General features: G+C 38.4%; 1 protein-coding gene across 1 annotated transcript in view; it reads left to right on the plus strand.

Annotated features, from left to right (window-relative positions):
• Positions 1-472: 472 nt before the first annotated feature.
• Ss (aryl hydrocarbon receptor spineless) overlaps positions 473-27,565 on the plus strand; it is a 138,266-nt gene continuing 111,173 nt past the window's right edge. Inside the window, exon 1 of the mRNA XM_076393721.1 lies at positions 473-594. Coding sequence (XP_076249836.1) covers positions 473-594 — 122 coding nt within the window. The remainder of the gene's footprint in view (positions 595-27,565) is intronic.

Genomic DNA, 27,565 nt, shown 5'->3' on the forward strand with positions numbered 1-27,565 from the left:
CAAACGAGTCCTCTTTCCCGCGAAAACAGACAGAGAGGTGTTCGTTATCAGGGAACAGCTGTCGCAGCTGCAGTGTCCCGACGCCGGGCACTGGGATCGGGAGTCGAAACCTCGACGCCGGCAGCTGGTCGTCCCGTCAACGACAGACGACGATGACGTAGCGTCGGCGGAAAAGAAGGGCGTCACGGTCTGCACGGTGTACGCGCTGGACAGGACCGCCTCGGCGGGGCTGGGGGTGGTTGGGGGTGTCGTCGGTGTCGCTGGCGGTGGCGGCGGAGGAGGAGGGGGCAGTGGCGTCGGTAGCGGGAGCAACGTCGGGGGTGGAGTGCAGGGGGTGGTCGCTGGGATTTGTGGACCAGCGAGCGTGTCCCTTGAGGCGGCGACGGATTACGTGACGGCGGCATGCTATCCTCCGGGATCTCAGCTCGCCCTGACCGCCTCTCACCCTCAGCCCCACGTCGTTGATCCCACAATGACGCCCACCTCGGCACCGGTACCGACACCGACCACGGCGTCGGGACCCAACAACCCGGTCGCTATGAGCCAACTGGGAACCGTTTATGCCACCAAAAGACGACGTAGGAATGGGAAAAGGTTGGTGATGTTGTATTTCATTAATACATGATGGTACACGCTTTTTCGGAGTTCGAATGTTCGCGATATGACAACGGAAACGAAGTAACATTCGTGATGGGCACATATGAGTACAGGTGTTTCACTCCTGTCATGTACGAGGCTGACTTTGGTATCTGATTGATGTTTGATCTACAGAAATAAGACTTCAAAGGGATGATAAAACTAAGGTATCCCTATGACGTAGTTTACTGTATGTGACGTGTATAAAGATAAAAATATTTGCGTGATGCAGTCACAGCTTGGCTATACACAGGTACATGAATCGTCAGAATCTAAGGAATATTAGTTCGGGTTTAAAGAACTTTATGTTCCAAACGTGGTCATTCATGTATTCTTCAACCTTACTTGATAGTACAAATTTGTTGACGTATATTAAATAATTATTCACTATGTTTATTATCTATTCAAAAAGGTTAAATGAATCACGCTGAATGGGTTCTCCTTCAGATATATGTCGTCCCTTGTGGAGCTAAAAAATCAAGTGAAAGAAAAGAAGTGTTAAAAGGTAGTAATTTGTTGGCCATTGAGGAGAGCGATAGCCTCAAAGTATCATGATGCGGCCCATATACAATTTATGCGTCTAAAGCTGGTGCTAATGGGATCGAAGAAGGGTGTTCGCGCGTGAAACGCGTTCGATGGCAGACTTAACGCTATTCAAAGACGTACATTTCAACGGATTCACTTCTTATACAATCTATAGGCGACACTTTTTGCATGAACCCTATTGATTATGTGCTGATTTACCATAGTGCGTCTATAGACTGTAAATTGTGGTGCTAGTACGAAATTGATCATTGTTTCACTTACAATAGGGTGAAAAGTATTAACTCCAAGTATTAATATTTTGACTGTTAACTTTTAAATCATTGTATCTGTTCTATTGTATCCTCAATTGAAAGTGTAACTAAACTGTAAGATTATTCTTTACACCGAAGGAAAATCTGGGTCCCAGATTTTCGTCCTGTACAGTGACTATAGACTATTTTATAACGTAGAATATTAAACTAGTTTATATTACTCGTTAACTGTGATTGTAAACATATAAGTTTACGTCAGACTATCGTAGTTCAGTGATGTATACGTTTACTGAGTATAGTTGACAGCTAACAAGTAAATGATGAACCCTTAACTGTTCTGATAAAACACAAGAACGACAGCACTTTACTGGGGTCCTGCAGTACCTCAGTAAAAGCAAACTAAGAACTACTGTTTATGAAGAATATTTTCTCAAACTTTATTATCAATACACTTTACGAATAAAAATTGATAACACTAGTTGTAAAGTAACGCACGAAATAATATGACTGAACTGAAGATTACTGGGATTCTAAAAGAGCTATAAAGCTATAATCAGTACATAAGAAAACTACCAACAAATATATACTGCCTGGGATTTTGCAGGACTTCACAAGAGCAGTTAAGGGTTAATTCATTGACTGAAAACTATCACAGATTTTATACTTCAATGCTTTGTCAAATAATCAAAATATTCTTCTTTTTCTTATGATTCTTTTATCAGGATAATACTACTCAACATCTCTGCTTCTAGTATTTCGCATACGGCATACCCCCATAATTAAATACAGTCTATTGCTTACGATAACCTTGCAAATACATGTCAGAGGCTGAAAGTTGAAACAAAGTTACAAGCCAAAGTTTAAGCGAAGTCAGAAAGACGTTAGATTGTAGGCAATTAAAACTCCGGCTTTGGTGTCGGATATTCGTTGCCGGAGATATCGTTTGCGGACACTTGAAAAATTAAGGCAATCTCTACCACTTGGTCCCTTCGTGACGATTTCGCACGCTCCAAGAACTTTACCTACTCTTTTACTCTCTCCGTGAGTAAACACGCACTTACATGAGCATACGTTTGCGTGTTTTCAAGCTTGTGTGAGTTGAAAGTGTTGATCTTGTACGTCAGTGTATCTCCACTCGCAAATGGCTAGAGCTGCTAACAACTTAAACTTTAACAATTAAATAGCACAAGCTAATACAATTCTATAGTAAATTTCGGACCAGATATTCATTTCGGTTAACATTATCTTTATAATTACCTTTAAGGATTTACTCGAGCAATCGTCTGAGAGTTTCCAACTGAAAGATGCAGTAATGCAAAGCAATGTGCTTCTTCTCAGCTTCTACGCTGAAATTTTAACGGTCTCTTTTTCTCGAAAGAGATTGCTTTCTGTGAAAGGACAAAATATTAGCGAAGAAGGACCATGGTCGCGTTAACGCTCATAATCCTGCGACTTTTAATTTGCGTAGCGCGAGTGTACACGGAAATGCTCGTGAATGCACGCGCTTGAACACGACGGTCGACCGCGCGGGTATCAGACACACATAAATATAAGCAGCGGGTACGTGTGACACACGATACACATACGTGTGTAATGTTCGATACATCAAGAGAAAGATAGACCGAGGATAACCGGTGCTAAGCTGACAGAGACAGAGTGCGGCACTGATTGCGAAGAAGGGGAGAGAAGGACCTCTCGCGAAGGAATATCCGTCTGAACTTTACTCGAATCGTTTGCATACGTTACTCGTAATTAGCTGAGATATACCCGAATCAGCTTCTAACTTCGTTTTCGTTTTTTATCACGTTTCAAGCATATTTTATTGAATGAACGAGTCGAAATTGCGGATGGTGCATTGAACCATCTGAATACTCTTGTTAAAAGAGGCTTCAACTGCAGTAATTAATTTTTCAAGTTGAATTGTTGGTAAATTACACTTTTGAGGCGTCAGAAGTGACGGACTATATCAACTATAGACGCATTAAGAAGAAAGTTATGGGATCAAATTTTACAATTTTAATTGGAATTGTTTATCGATAAACCGATATGCATATTCATGATTGTAGCCGCAAGTAGCGTGTATAAAAAAGACACATAACATAATCGACCGATAGGGTAATTTGCCAACAGCATTGCGTTATTATAACGACTCGCGTTCCTTGAATGGTATTTTACATTTGCCGATATTTCTATTTCGTATTATGTATATATTTCTGCAGATATGTCACTTATTCTAAGTGTGTAATGTGAAATATGGTTTTTTACATTTTCTCTGAGTGGAATATTTTTAGATAAAACGTATCGTTAGAGGGATCAAAAAGTAAACGTATTAGGCAACAGTAAAGACTTTATCGAACCTCTTGCACCTAACAATGGTCGAGAGAACATTTTCCCTGGCCGAGTAAGGCCGAGAATTCTTTTGCGCTTAAAGCCACGTCGTTTCAATTGAGAAACAAAGGAGCTCACGTCGGGGGTTGATCCTCGGAACACTCTTCGATCAACCGTGATTGTTGGAGTATCCAGGAACATGTCACGTCTGACAATCGACGGGTCCGTTTGCAGTCCAAGCGCAAAGCCTCCACGCAGAGGAACGTACACCGTGATCACGAGAATCACGAACTGGCGTAATGGAGTTTTAAACGGTGTTTCCAGGCTTACGGCCGACGATTCTCTTCTCATTCCTTCCAGCTTGCTTCTCTTTGATACGATAAAGAAGAGAGGAAAGAATGAGATGGACTATCTGGTAGAGAATGGCCCGGGGCGATCTGTCTGGTTCATTCTCCGCTTCTTCTTCGGCTCCGTCAGCTCCTCCAGATCTAAAGAGTCCTTCCCTCAGGCTTTGCTGGTCCTAGACGAATGCACATTTAAGGGCATGGTTCTTCTGCACACTTCCTATACCTCTGTATAGGATTCCAGCTTGTGGAAAATCTCTTTATGTAGGCTCATGATGGTTCTTTGATGGTACCTTAGTAGATTGGGTAGAATTGGTACAATTATCTTTAGAATCAGTAGAGAAAACTTCTGAATTTCAGTGTAAAGTTTGTGTACTCTCTGTATGGTAGATACAGTGAATATTTACATGTTCATGAGCCGTTTGGCGGTTTTAAAATTTTATGCGATTTCGGGAAAAGCATTTAATTGTGCTGAACAGTGAGGTGTTTGATCGCTAACGATCCACATAGAGCTGAGAGTCGAGTTTCCTCAAAATTCTTGACGGTTCGAGGAAGAAAGTGGACCGCGATACATGGCGTTCGCTGTGGCCTAATGACAGCAGCTTCTATAATTTGGAGTTTTTGAGCGAACGGCCAAATTACCGGCGAAGGAAGGGATTACTGTTATTACATGCGGCCGCGGACTCAGTCGAAACCTGATTATACTTTAGTCAGTTTCTCTCTCAGTCTTCACTCGTTCGACTGTCAGCTTCGCTCTCGTTCAGCGAGAAGACCCGATCTTTTGGGTCTCGCGATTCCTCAAACGACCCTTCAAATACGCAAACTACCTTATTCCAAATTCATCGAGTTTCGCATTTAATTTCGTTAGCCGACGTGGTTGTTCCTCTCTGATTCGTAGTTTGCTTGATTTCTCAGTGAGACTTTTGATCACGTCTTATAATTAGATTACAGGTAGAATATTTAAAACCGTAATGCATGTATGACACGTTTTCTAACATCGTTTAAATTGCTCTAGTATGTTCTTAAAGAAATCTTTTTTTTAATGTACCTTTGAAGATGATGTTCCAAGACTCTAATTCAGAATGTGGAAGAGGTTTCTGCTCTCACGTTCACAACATGCGATCTTTTAATTACGCGGGCCAACCGAGAGTTCACTAACTGGCTGCGCATTCTGAAATTGCTACGAGAGCAACTAAAGAACCATTCACGAAGAGGTCGATGATTTCTTGATGGACAGCAACCGTCGTACCGGGTTTCGGCTGATTAGTTCTTAAGTAATTGCCGTGCATCCTTATGGTCTTCTAACGCGCGTTTATAGCCTTGTAATGAACCTGCTTCTGAGACCTTTGCTCCATTCAGCCAGCCAAACAGTTTAGGAGGGGTCTCGGTGGCTTCAGAGGATTCTGAGTTGTCCATTAAGAATCGAATCTTTTCCTAGCCAAAGTGTAGCAACTATATGTGCGTAATTGAAAAGAAGAATTTCGATCCGAATTTACGTTCTCCTCTAGTTTTTTGTCTTAACATAGGATTAACGTCTTTTGATGATTAATAAAGTTGTATCTATTAGTTTTTTTTATAAACACTGTAATAAATCAAGATATTTAGTAAAATAATCCCATGTTTTGGATGATTTTTACCAGATTTTAGTTTCCAAGTAGTTTTCTTTATAGTAGCTAAGAAAAGACTTAAGATTCGTAGAGTCAGAAAACTCTGGCAATGAACAACGGTTAGATATCGTACGATCGGAGCAAGATTTAATTCCGTAGCCAAAGGAGGATATCGTTTACCTACTTTCTACATCGCAGTGAGCACACGCTGTAATTTAATAGACTCCCCTCGCGTTAGGCGGCGCCGTGATGCGTTTCGCTCGTGCGAGAGATATGTATAGCCCGAGCCGCGACAAGACCATTATTGCTGGAACACTCATAACTCCCGTAACCAGCCACACCCAACAGATTTAACACCTCGTATCCAATTATAACGATGCCCCGTGTCACGCCTATAATTGGTCCCCTATTACATATTGCCGTGTTGCTTCCGACCCCTAGCTCTGCTTCGTCTCCTTAACGCCAGAGATTTTTGGTGGATTTTGCTCATTATCAGATACATCTCTGAAGGAAAAGCTACTTCAGGGCAAGATTCCCTTAGATCCGCTCCGCGAAGCACTGAAACCCTGAAGGACCCTTCCTCCACAACTTCTCTACGGTCTTTAGTTACAAACTACGGGCTACGATGTACGATTACGATCAGTAGGAAGGCATTCTAAAGGAAGATGTCTTTTAAATGCTGATAGTCTTATTTTGTTACGAATAACATCTCATTCGCCAGCAACAAAGTTTCCTTATGGAAGGGGGGAGCAAGAGAAGACTGAGCAAGACGATTAAACAATCGGCAGGACGCACTGTGCATCTTCCACCCGCGATACCGGGGCTGATGGCCCCTTTAGGGCCCCGCCAGTGGTGAATGGGCCGCACAGCAAGGAATATCCGTCCTCGCGGTTACGGCACTGTGAATAGAGCCATAACGAAGTGAAACGTGCAGGTGAATTTATGCTGCAGGAACGGACAAGCGCCGATTTCAAGCCTTGCCATTCCAAGCAGCCTGGAGACCAGTCAATGTGGAGCCGGAGGATGCAAAAGAGGCACAGGATTAATTAGAGACCAAAGAAAGAGTATAATTTTATTATTAAGCGCCATTGATAAGATTTTACTAAGCGCAGTAAACAGCGTTGAGGTAGCAGATTGAGATAACAGATTTTATATGCCTCTAAAAATTGTTGAATAATTACTAAATTTAATACGTACATATGTAAGTACATTATAGAAGTTGGAGTGTATTCGTAACATGATATATAGTGATACGTAGAAAGAAATTAAGTATTCTTATCAAGTTAGCTAATTGCTTTATTTCATCGCTTTCAGTGCATAAAATCATAAATTCTTACATCGCTTCTTCACGAGGAAACTAGTTTTTCTATTCCCGTTTACTAAAGAGTGCTTCAAGCAGGAATGGGGAGGAATCTTTATGAATCTCAAGAAGGATTGAGATGATTTTCCTGTGAAAAGTGTGTGAAATAATGGTAGCAGACGAGTAAATAGTGAGATGGAAATCGAGATTCCTCCGCGAAACGAGCGGCCCTGGCCCTGAACGATGCACCAATCCGGCTTTGGGCCTGGGCTTGGGGCGAGTTGGCCCGGTACGGCGCTGTGTGTTTAACTATTCAATAATTCATCCCGCCATTCATCACCAGCCAAGTGTAAAATTTATCTTATTTTTATGTATTGGCCCCCTCCAGCTCGGCACCATGTATCAACTTCTTATTAGCCGCGATTTGTTTGGCGCGCGCGGCATCTCGTCCTCCTTCCTCTCCCCTCACTACCGATTTCCGTTCGCGTACGCTGTTAAACAACTTGATCGATCATCGAACTTTGATTTGAATTATTGGCAAATATTATTCCTTTTCTGATGAACCAGAACAATATGAAAGCAGAATATTCCTTCAGTTTGGTGTTGATATTCTAGAATTAGTCTGTAAAGGAATTGTGCTAGCTGTTCTGCGCTGATTTTGGTTGTTTGTGCATTTGATTATTAATGGCATAAAAGTAGGATCTTAATCATTAATGAGAATTGATGAACAAGTATTTCAGTATTTGGGTTAACAAGTACTGAACAACTAGTTGCAAGAAACTGTTCATTAATCACTGAACCAAACGCACGTAAATAGTGTAATGTTTTCCAAATGATTATCATTTACCTTATGTTACAGTACGACCATCCATTAAGCCTTGCTAACGAAACCGTGAAAAATAATTGTTTAAGCGAATGCACGCCTCTTATACGTGAGTTGTTAATTGTTCCTCGTATCTACTTGAGGTAACTAATGCATGTTGCGTATGGTGTAGGTAGAAATAAAGAAACTTGATGAAGTTATGTCAAGAAGGTACAAATTTCACTTTCTTTTCTTGCAGTCGTAACTAAAGGTAATTCTTATAGATGTCTTACATAAAAAGTTAAATTCTAAAATTGGTTTTCTTTATATCTTCTCTGGTAGAGTAGATCTTATAAGAGTGACAATATATTTGAAAAGGTAATGGGGTTGAAAGTAAGTTATTATTTGAAATATGAGGCAGTTTAATCACTAACAAAAACGTAGCACTAAATTCTTATTATACCTTATCTAATAACAACTCTACAAGAGTGTGCAAAGGAATAGACTCAACTTAATCTTTCTATAGACAGATAGATTGATAGATAGAAGATAAATTGCATACATATAATATATAAGCTATATTCATAGCTTAACTTTGGCCCTCATGTTAATTCCAAGATATATTTTCTATCCATGCGAACTTGCCGTTGAAGAACGTTCTCTTTGGGAGCAGAACTGATATTATTGTGATCTTAAAATATTCTATCTTCACGGTGAGAAAAACGGATGGTTGAAAAACCAAATGACAGCCTCTGGTGACGTAATGACAATGAGGTGGACGCCTCTTGGCACCGGAAGTACCTGCTACACGAATACTCGAACACCACCGGTCGATGTCAAGCGCCATCGTCTTCTCCCTTCTCTTTCTTTCTCTCTTTCTGTGATGAATAAATGACTAAATTGCCAAGGAACGGGGCTAATTATCGACCTTCGGCAAAAAACCATCTCCTTGGAGTACATTACGGAGAGGATCCTTGTCGACTCGTGTACGCGTCCGGTCCAATTTTGGAAGTTTGACTAGCGTGATTACTGGTTTTCGAGATAGGATGTCAGCCGATTTCCTTCGAGCTGTCAGGAAGAAACGCTTTAACAGAGAAAAAGGGCAGATGTGAGAGAGTTCAGAGATACACTAGTGCATCAGGTCTATCATTCATCTTTCAAACTGGTTACTGAAAAACATTGGGTCAATTAGAATACTTGTTCATCCTTTCTCACATTCATCTTCATTGGGTATAGTGTCTTGATAGTGGCCATAGATACTATTTGAAAAAGAGTTTCCACTTTCATACGTAGAATTACATATTCAACCTACATATTCAGAGTTCACTTTTCAAAATTCAGTTGAGAGAAAAAACACGTACCGTTCTGAGGAAGTCCGGGGATATAATTTCGCGAGGTATGTCAAATAATTATCGAAACAGCGTGATGTGAGAGCCGGTGTTCCGCTATTTCGTGTAATTAGTTTGTCGACGGTATCATTAGTTCGAGTATCGTTGTTACTCTTCCTTCGTGGTCCTCCATTCGATTCGCACATTGTATTCCGTGTTCGCTGGGCGGTATATCCTGACCTCTTTCTCCCTAGTCAAGGTGTGGCTTGACTAAAATTAAAATCAGATTTAGTTTAATGAAAATGTTCCAATTCTTTAATTGAAACAGCCTTTCTGTATCCTAACGTGCATTTTTCAGTGCTTGAAGGGTTTCTTCTAAACTAGAATTCCATAGATGAATTTTGACCTCAAGGGTACAATAAACAGAGAAGGTTTCTATATAAATTATTATTTGCGAATATAGTAAAAAACAGTGCAACACTAAATAGATAACATTATTTCTTAGATTCAGTATTTTTATCAGTAGGAATGGGTCGAAGCTGAATAGAATCTATGAATTGAAGAATAGTACAATTCCAAAAACCACATTTCGAGATATTTGATCCTAACGTGTAATTCTGTGCATTTTACACATTTGGACCCCAGAGCCAGACTGTATTGTCCGTTTGTTTTCTGTACGATTTAATATATTTTGGCTCTGAGGTTTAGATATAGTTTTGAGATTATTTAAAGATGGCTAATTTTGGACTTTTCAATTGTACTATATCCTCAAACCCATAGATTTGAGATTCTTTCTATGGGTACTGATGTTTTCCAGTTCGAATCTAGTTTAACTTTCCACGACTTCCATACTTTCGCTTCCTTATCACACTGCAATACTGGAAAATCGTAGCTTTTAAGGGATATAATACGTTCACTTGTGTAATTTTTCGTTGATGCTGTGTCCTTGTGGGCGGAATATCTTTTAGAGTCTAGGACAAATCGGAAGGTGCGCGTTCGGTTAGGTCCGTCATCGTTGTTGGATGCTTCCCCCGTCATTTCGCTATCCCCGCTCGTTTCGGTAGAATTTGCATCCGAGGAACGCGAAATTGGGCGGTGCAAAGATAGAGCTAATGCTCGCGGGGCGGACCACCGCGCCGTGTAAACACAGGGTAGTCGATACCTTTCTGGCTTCATCATCTTCACCCGTGTACATGTTCCTGCGCTCGACTTTTCACTCTGGACGTTAGTATCGGTAGTAGTGGGAATTGTGGGATCGCGGGACGGTGAAATCGCAAACGTCGTTTTTAAGTTTTCTGCATCACAATGAGCTGTTCCTAGCATCTGGATTACCATCATTTATGTAGAGTCTGTGTGGAACAATCGATTATATATCGTTGAGAGAATTTCAATAGCTTCTGAAACAATGCTTAATCATTTATTAAACTTTTTACTTGATAATGTAATTTTGCTGGCAAGCGTAATCTTTTTTTGGGTAATTGAGGGCCATGCGGTTAGACTCGTATAAGTGTTACATATACTCAAGGTTTTCAGTTGTAAATCTCCTAATTTAACTGGTAAAGTTTCTGTGTTTCAAGCGAATGCAATTCATCTTTAGATATTAGATAAACAGGGGAGTCCTGTTCGACCACGCATTGAAATCACTCGCATTGTATCTTATAAGAAATCGATTCTATTCGTTCTGCAAAACATGAGAACTGAGTCATTAATAATCGAAGGCTATTTTAAGTTCAAGCTATTCAAATTATCCTTAAGATGTAGTTAACTGAATAATAAGTACTTCATTAAATTTCACAAAAATATACGCACTTTCATCGAGGATGTTCAGGCTGTTTGCGTGACGCTGTTATGGTCCCCCTAACGAATTAAATGTTAAAATCGAAATGACAGTGTATTAAAGCGTTTTACGATAAACATTCGGTTGCTGATGGGATAGGCGGAATCCGTACACGGCAGAAATTAATTAATGAAAAAGCAACGCGGTTACAGATTGGCGTGAAATTGCTGGTTCACCCAGCCGGAATTCGTGGTAAATACCAATATTCTGTCGCGTTCAGAATTTCGAACCAATATGGACGCGTTGATCAACGTATCATTTCTATGCTAATGACCGTCGATATGCTGCGACCACTTTGGTGCCTGCTTAAAGATCGATTTGCACGTACTTGAATGTAAACCACTGCGCGATTTCATAATTATAGACATCGTAATAAACTCAAACTAACAATTGAACAGTATCGTTTGATTTTTCTTACGATTGTTGCTTGTCTCATCAGAAACTTCAGCATAAAGTTTTTTGGATAAAATTAATAATGAGTGAGATACACCCTATGTTTCACCAGTGAACAAAATATTTTAATAACCGTGCTTTTCTTCATACGATTTTCTATATGAAACTTAAAATAATTCTTATAGGTATTTACCTTTCAGTCTCTAATTTACAATACATGGTTTGAATTTCCTTTAAATGCAACAGTAAGATAGCCATATTAGAGGTACTTCGAACACCTAGATAAATATTGTAAAGGAAATTTTAAAATATCTGTTGCGTTATCTTTTAACTTCACTTTACAGTATAAACGACGAATCTTCTCAGTCCCAGAACCAATAACTGAGAACCTTCCATAAACTACCAATTTGTAAACAGATTTCCGCGAAAGAGGACAGTGATTAGGTAAAAATGAAGTCTTCTCTCCCGCGCAGACTTGTCTCCTGGTGATATGCAAATTCGCCGCGCAATCGCTGTTACAAATTCGAGGTAGACTGGATCAGCTCTGGCCCCAGTCAACTCGTAGACGTGTAATCTTCGGAGCTAGCCACTAGGCGGGGTAATAACACGCTCGCGATCGCCGCGCCGGGGTATCAGGATGCTAGCCAGCGGAGTGGCTGTACACGTAGCTCGAAATCGGTAGCAAGTACCTAACAGGTGAAGCCCCGGCTCCGAAGAAGAGTGATTTTCTGCTATCGTATGGCCCCAGCCGGCGGTGTTAGCGGCGTTTATTCTAACCGGTCGAGCGCAGGAGCCACGATGCCGATTATTATAGCATTACTGTAGGTGTGTCGCGAACCTAGGGAATTGAATGTCCCGTAATTAGTGGAAAGCATCGTGGGAGAGATTCAAGCTTCACTCGAGAAGTAAACACCTCGGTGAGGGAGATTTTAAAGTAGTAGTTGTTCAAGGTTTATTGAGGGGAGTATGTAGTATGTCTGACTAAGCGTTATTCAGCGAATTAAGAATAAAAATCCTGGCTTAAACGAGTTCAGATTTATTGTTGAATTTGTGGTATAGGGCTGAAGGGGTTATTCTTATCCGTCGGAACGAAGAAATGGAATTCTTTTTCTTTAGAATTTTTATGGGTTGTAGAAGAAGCAGATTGTTTATGTTTTTTTAGAATAGATCATTGACAGTAGATACTCAAAATTATCTTTAATGCACAAAAGGAGTGCATTAAAACTATAAAGGTGATTTCTTGTAATAACATTTTTGAAGTTAGCGGAAAGAATATTTTTTATATTGGTTCAGTTATTGGCTTGAAATCGGTATTAAATTAACTGAAATTAATGAAAAGTGTCTGCACTTCTTTTGGACCCTGGTCGCTTTATTTTAAATCTTTCATCATACAATCGTTGTGGTATCTTTATTAAATAGAAATTTGCTTGAAAATTTTATTTCTGGGCAAGTGAGAATGAGATATTAACTTCGCCAGCAAGGAAAAAAGGGAAATATGATCTCAAATGAAAGTCTGAAATTGTTCATTTTTATATTTTAATTTCCAAATATTTCTGGAAGGATGTCCGTTTTTTCTCCTCATCAATGAGATTGCTCCCTTGAAAGCTAATTAGCCTTTTTAATTTAATTTTCAACAGCATTTTTTGCTCCTTAAATTTCAGTAACTTTCGACGTCTCGCAAACCCCTGATCCAACACATACGTATAATCACTTGCCCCAGTTGACCCATTGTACCCATTCGGGTCCAGGTAGCCAGCCTGTAGGCCGTAACGTGGACAATGAGCCTATGCTCCATTATGCAAAAATAGGTAAAAATGGTTTAAAGAAGCTTAAACGACTTCAAAATCAGCGACGGTCATGAACGCTTTTATTAAAATTACGTTAACGTGCCTTGAATTACTTTTATCGCGTGCCCTCGAAGCATTCTCGTCGTGTTGACGGGCGAAGAAGCGAGAGGGAGCACCGCGAAATACCGTTTTCAACGATCCCATAATTTTCGGAATTCTTCTAAGTGTAAACGCCCACTTGATGTTTTCGATGTCGTGTAATCGTAAAGAGCGGCTTACAGGACAATATTATGTGTCGCAGCGTTCATATAAATTCGTTGAGCGCGAGGCGCAGCGTTCTCCCTCTTTCTGTTCCCTTTTCTTCTCGCTGCTCCTCGATCCGTATTAATTAGCATAATTTCAGGCGTGCTGTCGCTGGTGGCAGGTGGGACAGAAGCGCGAGCCCGTTTCCGGCAGCCGCGCCGTCACTACTGACTTGATTTATTTAATAAAATTACAGACAGAAGAAGAGTCCCGAGGCCGCGATCCCGATACACGAGATCGACCGTCGATATATTTTTGAGTAAATAACGGTAATGAAAATAAATTGAATGGTCCTGGGTAAATATGCCCGTGGTAATGAGTGTATATTAAACGGCGGATAAAGGAAAGTAATAATTGATTATGTGACGCGAGCTATCGGTATGTAATTGCCTGGTACTGTGCGTAAAAAATTCATTACAGTGAACAGTGTGACGCCATAATTGAATGGAGAAAGAAAATAAAGTGATAACGTAAACTGCACGGTTTCTTTTGCCGATTGGCTACTGGGCATTCTTAATACTCCAACATCGAAACGCTTTTCAGGACTTTCTTATTTCACGCTTAAAGCGGTGGACGAAAGAAATTCGAGAAATGAACGAAACAAAAGCCACTGGAACTGTGGAATATGTGTCGTACGAGAGGAAAGGATATCTTCAGAATAGATAAATATTACCATGATATAAAGTAACTAGTACATATAAAGGTTACTAATATCTATGTATATAAAAATTAAATCGAAGGGCTTGGTGGAAAACAGGCACATGCCACTATTTCATTATTTTACAAGAAAACATATTGAAGAAAAGTTCGCTGTCACAGAAAATGTTGTATACAGAAAAAAGTGGTTATACAAATCTTGCAAAAGGTTCCATAGTAGATTTAAATAGGGTAGACTTTTGTAGTATCTATTATAAATCTTTGTAACATTAACAAAGCCTAGCTTCACTAGAGTAAGAGTAGCTTTGTTAAATCTACAAAGTCGACTCTTCTTGATTCTATAAAACTCAGGTCTGTTAGAATACTTTTGTAAATTTTATAAGATTAGTATTAGTTGTAGATTCCGCATTATCAGTTTATGATTATATTTCATGATAATTATGTGATAATTATCATTTTATCTGCAAAATTTATTTCATTTATTACATTTTTTATCATATTTTATTTCGTATGAATTACACATTTTTTTCTAATGACTCGGGTCACTGAATCATGCATAGTTTAACATTAATATGTTATGAAATGAATGAAGGATTATACGTATAAATTAAATAATAGCGCAAATAACTCGGAATGGATATACATGTGGCATGTTCCTGTTTTCCACAGAGCCTCTCAATTTTAAAGCTTTTTTTCTTCATCACTTATTATGTCACTTTCCATTTGAATCTCCACTGAAGTCAGCTTATCAGGCAACTTGATGAATGCATTTGCAATCAAGGCAACACCCACACGTACACCAGTCGAGCGATTGATGTTGCGAGTGTAATTAATTTGCAGGCATTACTCGTAAAGTATCTTACGAACGATTAGTAAATCGATTTGTTCAACTTCTATCAAGCCGTATCCTAGAATGCGTGTCTGTGCACATTTATTTATTAGATCGGCGTGAAATATCTCACTGAAATCCATTCATAATGACTTCCAAAAAACTTGCAGGCTGGTGATTACTTGTGGATGTAGCGGTAGTCAGTTATTGTAATCATTGATTACAAGAGTAGTCACTAGGGGTGCGATTATACTCGTATATTTGAGTAACTCAACTCAACTAACTAATATAATAAAAGAACTATCTGTGTATTATTTATTAACATAGATAAAATTAAACAAATTAAATGTAGAAAATAACTGTTACTGTTAGTAAGAATTTGTTACTGCATAACTTTTCTTAATATACGTATATAGTGTATATTGTATTTAAAAAAACATACAATATCTGAAAAATGTATCACATTTGATGTAACAGACTACTCGAAAATATTCGTTTACCTGAAACGTGTACGATATGTGTATGTACGATATTTCAAGCCGAAACCACTCGAAGTATGCTCGAACGTCAAACCGAGCTACTCGATTCTTTCGAGCTGTTTGAAGTAATTCGAGCTACTTGCTTTTTTCCAGGTATTCGCTTTTTTTCGAACTACTCGATTTTTCAACTAATTTCAACCGAGTAAAACTCGGTTCGTTTTTTCCGAATATTTCCTACTTCTAGTAGTCACAGTATGTCACTATTCTTAGTCAATTCAGGTTCCTATAGAATTTTTAGCTCAGTGATTAACGGTTGGACAGTGAGCCGTGTTAAATTCACATACTCAGTCATTATGAGATAATATGTAGGAAGTTTCTTTATCTTTATCTGCAATGATTATAATTTATTTGCAACATTAAACACTTTCTTATACAATACAGTTTTTACAATATAGTAATGGTATATTCGCAAAAAATTTCATGAAAGTAAAATTGTATTGCTTATTCTACTACACAGTTTAGACAAAAAGTATTTGAAAGATTGACTGTATGTGATTTATATACATATGTACTGACAACACTCATCACATTTTGTGCTATACTTATTATCATAATGTGTACACTAATGACACCTAGAATGATGTAACACCTTCGAGGGACTGTTAAAGAAGACTTTATAACAGTTGTTTTGATTTGTTCGTCGAATCAATACAAAATGTAAGGTAGAGGAAAAGAAACAGGGAGAAAAATTTCACATAGTGTGTTCTTGGCTACGCGTTTGTTCCAATCGTTTTTGTCTTCACGTAGTCGCTGAGTGGTGGAAAAATTTGCCGCTTTTAAGAATAATCGGTAGACGCGGTTGCAATATGATAGTTACGCGGCGGTGTACGCACCAGTTACGCGACCGATCCGGTGTCGCCATTTTAGAGATTCTTCCGTCAGGCTTTCTTCTTTCTCGTCGAATCTGTGTACCCACTTTCCATCCACTTTCCTGTATGCTTCATTTCTGTTGCTTAGCTGCGAATTTTAACCAGCCGTTAGAAGGACGGTTTTGTTTCTATCGTTAAATTCCATGAAAGCAGTTGTATTTTTACTTATAGGTAATATTCGATCTTGCCATCGATACCACCTATCGATGAAGTCTAGTAGGCACTTATTAGGTAGTCAGAATTGGCAAATTGCACAAGTTCAGAACACTCTTAAGATGAAGTATCCCTTTTAGTATCAAAAGACATTTGTTCCACATATTTAAAATACTCTTAAATAATTTTTATAATGTAAATAATACCACATTTGAGTAAATCAGTTTAGAGTCGTTCAATGTAGATGTAAGGAATCTGTAATTCCTTGACTCTTATAACTACACTGACTTTTTACATACTATATCTTCCTAGAAGATATATAGAGTCCTAGAGCCAGATTATATTAAGTCCATAGTTTTCCGAGTGATTTAATTGGCTTTGCCTCTGGGCTCTAGAAATTCGTTAGCGTTGTTGTTAGATGTAGCAAAAGTTTCAATTTGAAGATAAATCAAACACTCACCCACTCTGCTTTTGGTCTTGAATGAATAAACTAAGGGAATTGCAGAGAATAGTAGCTAATGACACTTGCACCCTTTAGGTTCTGCTAACTTCGTACAAATTCCAACATTACCAAAAGTGAATAATATAGTATTCACAACAGGAAATATCTCTCTAGCAAAGAAATACATTTAGGCATTCTTTTTACTTCTACAAATATTTATAAGGTTTTTTATTGAATGAATTGTATTATTAAGGTTTATCTATAATCACAGACGTGCGGTTTATGAGCCGTTTAAGAGGTGCAGAGTTATTACTTCAGCTCATAATAAAAAAATAAACATAATTGGCTTTGATTTATAGCAACCTGCTATGAAAATATAATTAATAATACTTTTATACCTACCATGAAAAAAGCAGAAGCTAAGTAGAAGTATCCATGGAGGGTTAGTTGGTATCTTTGCGACTGTAAGGTAAAACGATCTATGTTATATTTTTCAGAAATTCGAATGAAAATCTTAATCGAGATCCAGAATGCAGACTTTATAATTTCAGAATGCAGAAATGTCATTAAAAGAATTTAGTCACTTAAAAATAACGGTTCAAAAAGACACAAGTTTATAAGACACTGTTGAAGTTGATACTTTAAGCGCCAATATCTCGAAAACGGAAACGTGTGACTTACGTCATTTTGCCTTAGAACCCAGATATCGAGATCGTAGATCTGTGTTGAAGTGACAATATTTCCACGTCTGTAATTAGAGGTTACAGGATACTTCAGTCTCTAACGTGGTAAACGAATTTCGATTTCCAGTTGTCGCGTTAAATTTTTGTAGTGGAAGTGTAAGAAAGTAGATAAGCGGAACACCTAATATGCCACAGTTTAGCGTGCAACGATCCGGTGTCCGCCTAGAATGCACGCGCGTTCAGGTTCACCGAACGACTCTGATCAGGTACTCGAGTCGAGTTCCAGCGCGAAAGAGTCGCATTTCGCGAATCGGAGGAGGAGTACCTTTACCTGGGTCAGCGGGGGACGGGTTGAGTGTAGGAACTGCAATGACTGCTATACGATCTACATACTAGCTAATAGGTGTAGCTAACCGGAAAAAGAGAGTCACTCGACCATTCGATGTCCGTTTGTTTGCATAGACATGAGTGGCGTGTGCATTTTTATAAGGAGGATCGGATGTCAGGGCGTCGAGTTAAGTTACCGTCGGCCTTTTCTCTCCTTTCTATCGACTCCCCCTCTTTTGCCCCTTTCCAACCTGTTTCTCTTTTCTATTGCATACCGTTCCATTTTCGCCCATTTTGTGACAATTAATGGCGGCTCTTCAAAGTGGCACTGTCCAATCAGTCATTTTGAAATTTCGCTTTGACATTAGATCTCTAGCTTCAAATTCAATTTTAGTTTCTGAATTTGAATTCAAATTTCGAGAGTTTCTAGTTTCGAAATTTGAATTCAAATTTTCATATCATTAAAATTGTGGATTCAAAAATTTGAAAAAAAAATTTCCGCAAAAAGTAGGTTAGTTTGTACGTCAGTCGTGAAAATTAAGAAGAGAGACACTGATTTCGTTAAATACTCTGTTGTTTTTCAACGAGCGCTCAGAACGGCCGACTTACCGGCAAATTGTTCGGTCTGGACGTAAGTAGTTTAAATTACATCCTCGATTACGAAGTCGAGAGACGCGTAGGACGGCGAAAGTCTGTCGTTCGGTAGTTCTAATCGTGCCTATGCTTGTAAACTTCTCAATCTTTTGGATTCCACCCCTTCTTGGCACGAGAATTGTAGTTATTTCGCAAAGTGATCGTTCACAGAAATCATCGTGTCAACTTTGTATTGATTGTCGTAGCTTGAAGACTTGTGGTAGTTGCTTGAGGGGAGATAGAACGTCCACGAAGGGTGTCTATAGCTGGAAAAGTGTGAAAAATTAATGTTCGCGTTTCTGTGACACGTCTTCCTCTTTTGTGGGGATGTTTGTGGTTTATATTGTGGAAAACTATTAAATTACTATGCTTTTGATTTGATAGCGGTTGATCTTAGGGTACACTTTTCTAAAAAAATCTTTGTGATTACAATGACTTTGTAGTTACAAAGGTATGTTCCTGAGAATGTTAGAAATTGAGAAGATTGTAATTATAATATTGTTTTTCAAGAGTTATTTTAAAATTCTTTTTAGTATATTTTATTCAAGAAAAACGATTTTTAAGCGAAAGATATAATTGTATTTTGCTCTCGTGAACAATATTTTCTTTCATATCATGGTGCAACGACATTTATGCGTTATACGCGTATTCGATAGGCGGCGCGTTTTCATTAAATCGATATGCTGCATTGCGCACGTTGTTACACGATTCTGTGCTCTTTATACCATATACAATTATTATACGTACGTTGTATCATTGAAACATGTGGCCACATATGTATGTTTGCAGTTCTCTTACGACACATTGTCACGAAACACGCGAAGCGTTTATTGCTTTATATTTTTATATTCCTTTTTATCATTCTGCAGGCTTCTGAAATTCAAAAAAAGTATTCCAAGTGAGAAGTCAATGTAGAAATACATAATGACCAGTGGATTTAGATGACACGTAGGTATGTACAAACTATCATACAGAACTACACTACATAGGCTGAAGCAGATTCCTTGATACAAGTTTATAACTTGGAATCACATAGGAATTTAGAGAATATTCCGACTCTAGAGTCAAAGTGTAAGGTAAATACCCCAATACCTGAATGCTTTAGATAGGTCAAGTATCCCAGTAAGTGAACAGCCTAAAAATGCACGAATCCATACTTGAATCGGTGAATTGAAGAACAGTAAAAGTTTACAATCCACATTTCTGTAGTTTTCGTAGTTTAGTAGTTCTGTATGCTTTATATGTCTGGATCTCAGAGTGTATCAAGGCCACTTGTCTTTTATATGACTTAATACACTTTGGCTTTGGGGTCCAGATATAGTTTTAAGATTATTTGAAAAGGCCTAATTTTGAATCTGTACTATTTTTCAACTCACCAATTCAATAATGACGTATTATCAGCTGAGTATATTATTTTATGATACTATTTTTTGTTTCTAATTAGATTAGAGTTCAAGCTTAAAATTAAGTATACCTCATTAGCGTTAGTGTTCGGGTACTCAGGTATGGTCGACTACTGAAACATTTACCTTCCTAAGTTATGCAGAAGAATAGTGGACTGAATACTCTAGATCTGCGGTCCAGATATAAAAAACTCAACTTTAAGATGAATTTACGTATGTAGTATCAATTTGAATCTGACTTTTCAAAAGCAAGTAAGGTGAATGTCCAGGTATCTAAACATTAACCCTGATTTTGTTTCATTTTAAGCTTGAATTTTAATGTAATAAAGGAACAAAAAATAGTACATTCAGTTACTGGGCTGCAATTCAATTGTTGAGACCTGTAGAAAAATAACTAAAAAGGTTGTCTACTTATTAAGACACTTAACATTTTGAAGGTCCAGGTATTGAGACAAAGTGAAATAATAGTTTCAGAAAACATAAGTCCACCATCAACCTAGTATCTAGACAACATTGTACCTTTCTACTTCGCTTAGGTATGATTGCCCTAGGCCAGCAAGGTTTCTAATATACTTAAAGTGTCGCCTAGTCGAGTTACTCTACCTCTTAATAATTGAACTTATCTGCGTTTATCGTTGTTAGTCGGCCAACAAGTCGTGCTCGATTCGCAAAAACGGTCCTCTCACGTGCACCACCGTCGTACTACACGCGTGTACTTGCCCGCGGTTTGTTGGCGCCTTACGGCGGAACAGTTTTGGAATTAACCCATTAGCGCTAATGAGGGAATCTGAAGTCAATTAAGCACGCTGTGATAATATGGGCCTGATAAGCGAGAAACCGATGAATATGCAAACTATCGTACGTGGCCACCTGCCACATGCCTTTCCTTAGAGGCCGCTTGAGAACACGCGTGCGCGCACACACTTATAGGCGTCGAATTTTCACGGAATCGGCATAACGACGAATGAAATACGAGCTACGACCAGTCCTGTAGACGTGTTACTTGGCCACATTGCTTCATACGTCGAGTTTGGGGGCACCTCAGCTGGTTCTCACTGGAACAACTGCAATTAACGTATTGATGATACCGACGATAAGGTGGGGAAGATCTTTCGGGTTTCTTCTGATGTGGAATGATTAATAAGCGGTTCGGTTAGATAAAAGTATTAAAAGTATCACGATGTATGTTAATAGCTAATGGAGTTTGTTCGAGTCTTCTATGATTAATGCTAGAAGTCTAATAATCCAGTAGCCTAATTTCAGAATCGCGATAAGGTAAGAGATTGAACAAGAATTTAGTTTAGGTTTACGCTGGATTCAGTTTGGGGTAGGTTTAAGTTTACGTGAAAGTCTAGATATCTTATCGACGCCAAGTACCTAAATAGTAATCGAAGTTTGTGTCCAGCTTTGTCACGTTAGTGTTAGGCTCTTCAATAGATTCAAACTTCAAATCAAGTGTTTGCAGTCCGTCAATTACAACATATCGTTCCTGATAAGCAGATGTTTCTTATTGTAAATGAGAGTTTGTAAATTTCGTCATTTTCAGTTTTCCTATTTGTTTATTTTAGATAGAATGTCAGGCAATTCTACTAAAAAATATAGTTACCGCGCTATCACAAAGATAAAAACCCCTATAATAATGCCAAGAAAACTACATAGAACGTGTAATACAAAACCTTGATTTATGATCGTTCCAGTTCGTCGAAGTCAAGAAAGCCAGGATTTAAATCAAAGTTTATCTACGTTCAATAATTTATTTACGCTAATTCGAGACCTTAAATTAACATTTATGTTAGGAGATAAGAGGATTATATTTCCCATAAAAAGCGGAGAAATATAAATACCCGCGAAATTGAAATATCAAATTAAGATAGAGGCAATCATAGTAAGTATTTCCATTAAGCTGCCTAATAAAGGCAGGTTACACCGTTTTCATATTTCAGCAATTACATGTCAAAGTTCCGAAGAATTATATATCGTTACTCTATCTTGCAAAGAAAGTAAAGTGCTCTTAAGAATTCACTTAATTTCGTAGGAAATTCTAAAGACCCTAGACGACTACTTAATGTCAAATGGTGAAATTTTCGTAATTTACCGACTGCTGCTTTCTTTTTTGTTAATCGCTCACGTGCTGATCCCCTCCCACGAGATAGAAATATTTCGTGGAGATATGGAAATCAAGCCGTCTGGCAGATTTATTTCCGGTCGCTTTAACACGCGCCCTGTGTTTTTGCCACCGAAATTTGCCTCCTCATTGTTCAAAAGTCCGCTCGTATCTCTTCTGTCTCTTATTAACGACACGTAAAACGGAGACAATTTTTTGGGTTAACAATGCCACGATTTTTCGTGACAAGTGGTGCAGACAGTCTCGTGAGGAATCGGGTTCGTGACACTTACCGATTTGTCTGAGGACTATTAGTGTCACATCGGAATTTCTCTGATTGTGTGTGTAATTAGTGAAACACAAGAACCACGAGAACGGTGCTGATGTATCATGGTATTTAATAGTGCAGTTATTCGATTGTGTTCTTTTTATGCGGATACAGCAAGAAGAGTGTCAGTGTTTGTGTAATTGTCGTAAATTTTTGTTGTTCAAATTTGTCTTTACAAGAAACAGATTTCTTTTTCTTTTCATTAATTATTTGAATACAATTTAGCTATGCTTATAATTTTATATATTTTGTTAGTTATAATTGATTATGCAAGTCTGAAAAGCTATGTTGTGTTTTAAATTACATACTTCGATGATAATCCTCACGAGTTGCACAGGAATTTTGGCGGTTGTATACTTCGTGAAGAGGGTCAAGCGTAACATATTAGCAACATGCGCTCCAGAACGTCTTTGTAAGAGGGCACTTTTACTGTTTTTTATTTTTTTTATTTTTAGCGTGATGCACGGTTGCATAGGGGTGCAGGCAGTTTGTTTCAAGACGTCATGTTAGCGACACCTAAAATGTAGGTCTTATAGCACTTATGATTAACTTTAACGAAATAGATAATAGTTAAGAGTTAACGTATAAAAATATCGTAAAAGAACTGTTAGAAAACTGCTTTTTTTAATTATCCATAGGTAACACGTTGTAAATTTTAATGGTTTGAATATTGAACTTTAATCCCTGACAGGCAGAGATGGTCGATTTGGTTGCAATTTTTCAAATTAATATAATGGTGTAACCACGTACCTATAGTGTTCATATTTCTTGCCCAGTTAGTAGTTGCACACTATTATTCTCACCAATTTGACTTTCCCTTCATACTTTTTGGGCTGTAAGGTAGGGACCAAACCATTTTTCTCTTTGTCGACATTTCGACTATGTGGCTCTTGTGTTGGGGTTTTGTTGGAGGTTTATTAGAAAGGATGGAGGTAGGTATTGTCAAAGGTCTTTCTTCGATGCCTATTTCTTCCACTATTTATCTTGGCATGTTTTGATCTTCGTCATACGTTTTCTGCTTGACTATCTTTTATAAGTTACTTGACGTGATGTTAAGTCTTTTTACTTATTCTTGATCACTATTAACAGATACTCGTACAGAAGTGGTTTGTCGCTTCATCACTTGTAATCTTTTGTACTTATAAATAGCCTCTTAAAATATTGAGAAAGTCGAAAAACATATTGAAATCATACTTCGATTACAGTTTTTTTTATAAAATCAGAGACGAATTTAGGACAGTGGCTTTTGGGGAAAATTTCGAACGGTTATTTTCAACTTCAAAGCACCATAAAAGATTATTTAGGGAGACTTCCAGATACATTGGCATTACTAAGTATGTTTATGTACAGACTGTCCGACAACAAATGTAAGAAATTATGAGGTAATTGTACATGTCAAAGTAAAACGAAAGTCAAGGATTGTGAAATTGCGTTTGGGGTTTCGTTTTAGATTCATTAATAGCTGCAGAAACGTTTTGCGTGAAATGTGTCTGGCTCGGGACTTATTCTACCGGTGATATGCACTAGCTAAGCCAGAGACAGAAAAATCAGTAGAATAAGTCCTAAGACGAGCACAGAGAAATCAATGGAATATGTTTCAAGTCAGACTCGCTTAAGTCAATAGAATAAGTTCGAAGTCAGACACATGTCCCGCCAATTATAGACGTTTTCTCAGCAATTAATAACCTCGAAGCGAAGTCTCAAACGCATTTTTATCATCCTTGATTTTGTCTTATTTTGGCATGTAGAAACGCTTCTTAAAATTGTTGACACCTGTTGTTAACCACTCAGAAGAATACGAAGCATTAGATTCTATTAATTTTAATTATTTAATTAATAAAGAAGAACTTAAGCGTAGATCTAAAACGATATAAAATAATGAATAATAAATATTAAAAAATTTTTAAGTAAGAAATAAATTCTCACAAAAGATACTTTGGGATCTAATATTTTAGGTACTTATGACTTATGATCCCCCTGTTTTTGCCCTTTCCTTTCACCGTAGGGCGGCAAAAATATAATAGCCTAGGGTGATACAAATTTTAATCTGCTCTGTGTAAGATGCAATAACATTTCTCTTCAAATAAGCCACGAATTCACTGTCGAATCTCGTTCTCGTTTTCGAATCTAGTTATCTATCGATATAAAAACTTCGAGTTAACCTGCTCAGCCGACAAAAGCGTAATGCGATATATCAGGAAAGACAAACAAGAGCTATCCAACTTTTTCCCACGACGGATGACAGGAAAAGACGAGGACATGCCTGAAGGAACGCAAATGGTAGAATACGATTGCCGTGGAGTCATTCATGGTCCCTCTACGAGACGTCTGCAAATCACTTGTCAAAGGTCATGTCATAAATTATATCACCTCGTACCCCGAGGTCTAGTATGCACTACACGTGTCTCATTGGACAAAGAGCAGAGATTTTCTAGAGAGCTGGTCTCTATAAACATGCTAGAGATAAATGTTGGATTTCTAGAAGATTTTTTGGATTTCTTCTTAAGGATTAAGAATTTCAAACCGTTCAAAAAGGTTATTCGATAAAATTGTGCTTCAGTGCTGTCGTTCGATTCTTCTGGATTACGATAACACAATGGACAAGCAGAAAATTAATTTATGAGAAGTGGACGTAATTAACGTCAACATGAAGAACCTTGTGATCCTTCTCTTCCGTTTCACGTGTCACAGCTTTACTCTATTTTTGTTGATTTCCATGCGGAATCAGCTTAGCACGATACGACGAGTCGCCGACCGGCAACAAGAAAACAGTATACCTTATTAATCGTCAAGATGCTTATCGTTGTTTAACGAAGGGATCCCCCGAGTAATTAGGCTGCACCGTTTCATGGGGGGAACGGGAAGTAACGAAGGCACCTGCCTGTTTCCAGCTTCGCGTTAAAACGTTCGCTGGCGAAATAAATTGGCAGATTAATAGTAAATGATATTTCGTTACATTCTGAGCGAAGTCCTTCGAGTTTCGAGTCGGAATTTCGAGCAGGCGTATCAAGATTCGACGACAGGAAAGAGTGAATCGAGTGACAAGGAACTGTCAAACTTTGGACATGGTGTATCATACACATATTTACGAAACCAATGCTCAGTGCAGGGAGAGACTATAATTAGGTATAGCTAACTCACGATGATAAACACGATCGATTGTTTGCAGACGTGTACCAACGAATTTGCGAAAATGCATGTACAGTATTCTCTGTAGCCTTCAGAAGAAGGCTGCTATGTTTGCCATATTTTGAAGTTCAAGACCATATCTGAAGCGTTATTATAGGTAGTCAGTTTCAGGGATTTTTGAATGTTTTTCTCCGGTTTACATGACTAGAAGTCGGTGGAAGAATAGAGTGACAAATATTGAGTGTGAGTGAGACACTGATCTCTTATAAGTGGATAGCGAAATTCTGAAGTCAGTATATGTATACGTAACTCACAATTAGTTGCACCCAAATGTTTCATCATTAAAAAGGAGTTATTTTAAATGAGGAAGTGTTTTAAGTATTTATTACTGAAGGTTCACTTTGCGATGCCATTTCCAAGAACTGATGGGAATAGGGACGAACAGTGAACCCGACAGGATTTTGGACAGATAATCCGATACCACTGTATTTATGTTGCAGAAGTTGTACTTGCATGTACATATAGAAAAAAATGACCACACAGATCTTGCAAAAGTTTTCTAAGTAGATTTAAGCAGGGTAGACTTTTGTAGGATTTGTTATAGACCTTTGTAAAATTAACAAAGGTGACTTGTCTACAATAAGAGCAAATTTGTTAAATCTAAAAAGTCGACTTTTATTAATTTACATTTTCTTCTGTAATTTATCGGGGAAATACTATCGCCCAATAAACAGTGAATAAAAATTTTGCTGTGGATCGATCTCGTAAGAACTTGACCTTTTCATTTATCCAAAGATCATATTAGCCCCACTGTATGCTCATCTAATTGTTAGCATTGCTTTGGTTTCTCAACCTGCGTCATCTGTCTACAAGGATCATAAAATGTTCTGTGAAGAGTTTCCAACGATTTTTCACATTTTTTATGCTAACGTTACTTAGCACGTCAGCAATTGGTGGAAGTTATCGTACTACTTATTATTCTTAGTGGATGCTGATATTTCATGACTTTTTCACTAAGCTGAATGAGGTGGTTTCAAGTTTCGATAGCGCCGGTCAACCGGGATATTTTTTAATAAAAATTTATGCGACCGCGCTTTTCGTTCGACTGAACACACGCGAAGGCAACCAGGCGGCTGCCTATTACGTGAGTTAAAATGTCCCGGCCCCTGATAAAGCGTTTTAAATGCAATCATTAATTTCGCGTCGTTGTTACCGCTATTAGAATTTGCATTTTATAAATATGCAGTCAGTCTTTCCCCACCATCTTTTTCCACGTTTACGAGCGGCTCGCGCGTATCCTGTTCCAATTGACCGGGAGTTCTTTTTCCACTGATTGTGCGAGAAGTTGGTTAGACTTTGCGCCACGTTGGGGTTTTCCGCTATATTTCCCCTTCGCGCGTTTCGAACTTTTAGTGGTTGCCATTAGTGAGAAAGCAGGGGATTCTGATATCGATGCTAATGGAATTGTTATGGTAACGAAGTTAATAAAAGGGTAATAAGTAGTATCATTCATTTCTCGAACAGACTTAGTTGTTAAATGTTTAATGGTTGCTTAATCATACACATGATAGGAGAGAACCTACAAGAATTCAGGAATCGAAGTACGTGATTAATAAATCGTCGGAGAAAGATCTTTTTCATTTGCAGTTGCGACTGAAAAAAATGCGTGTGACCTTACAAAGTACTTCGTTGGTAACAGCATCTGAAAGCAAAGTGGCAGGCACAGTCGTGAGATTCGCACTAAGGATCCTCGTTCGCTCGAACTTGCCCTCTACACCCTCTTGACTGCCGTTCTCGTCAATCTTCCCTTAATAATTGTTTTTTGTGGCCATGTTTACGAGGACCGGTCAATGATACGCATTACGCGTGGTGCTGACTGCTCGGAGCAGCATCAGCATTCTCTTTCTTTTACTTGTGTATCTTCTTCCTTCGGCTCCTGTTCCGCTGAGTAAAGCAGGGAAGCAAGAATTTTTTTAATCGGCTTTGAAATGTTTTGCAAACATTTAA

This window comes from Calliopsis andreniformis, chromosome 3, assembly GCF_051401765.1.
Source record: "Calliopsis andreniformis isolate RMS-2024a chromosome 3, iyCalAndr_principal, whole genome shotgun sequence".
Lineage (NCBI taxonomy): Eukaryota > Metazoa > Arthropoda > Insecta > Hymenoptera > Andrenidae > Calliopsis > Calliopsis andreniformis.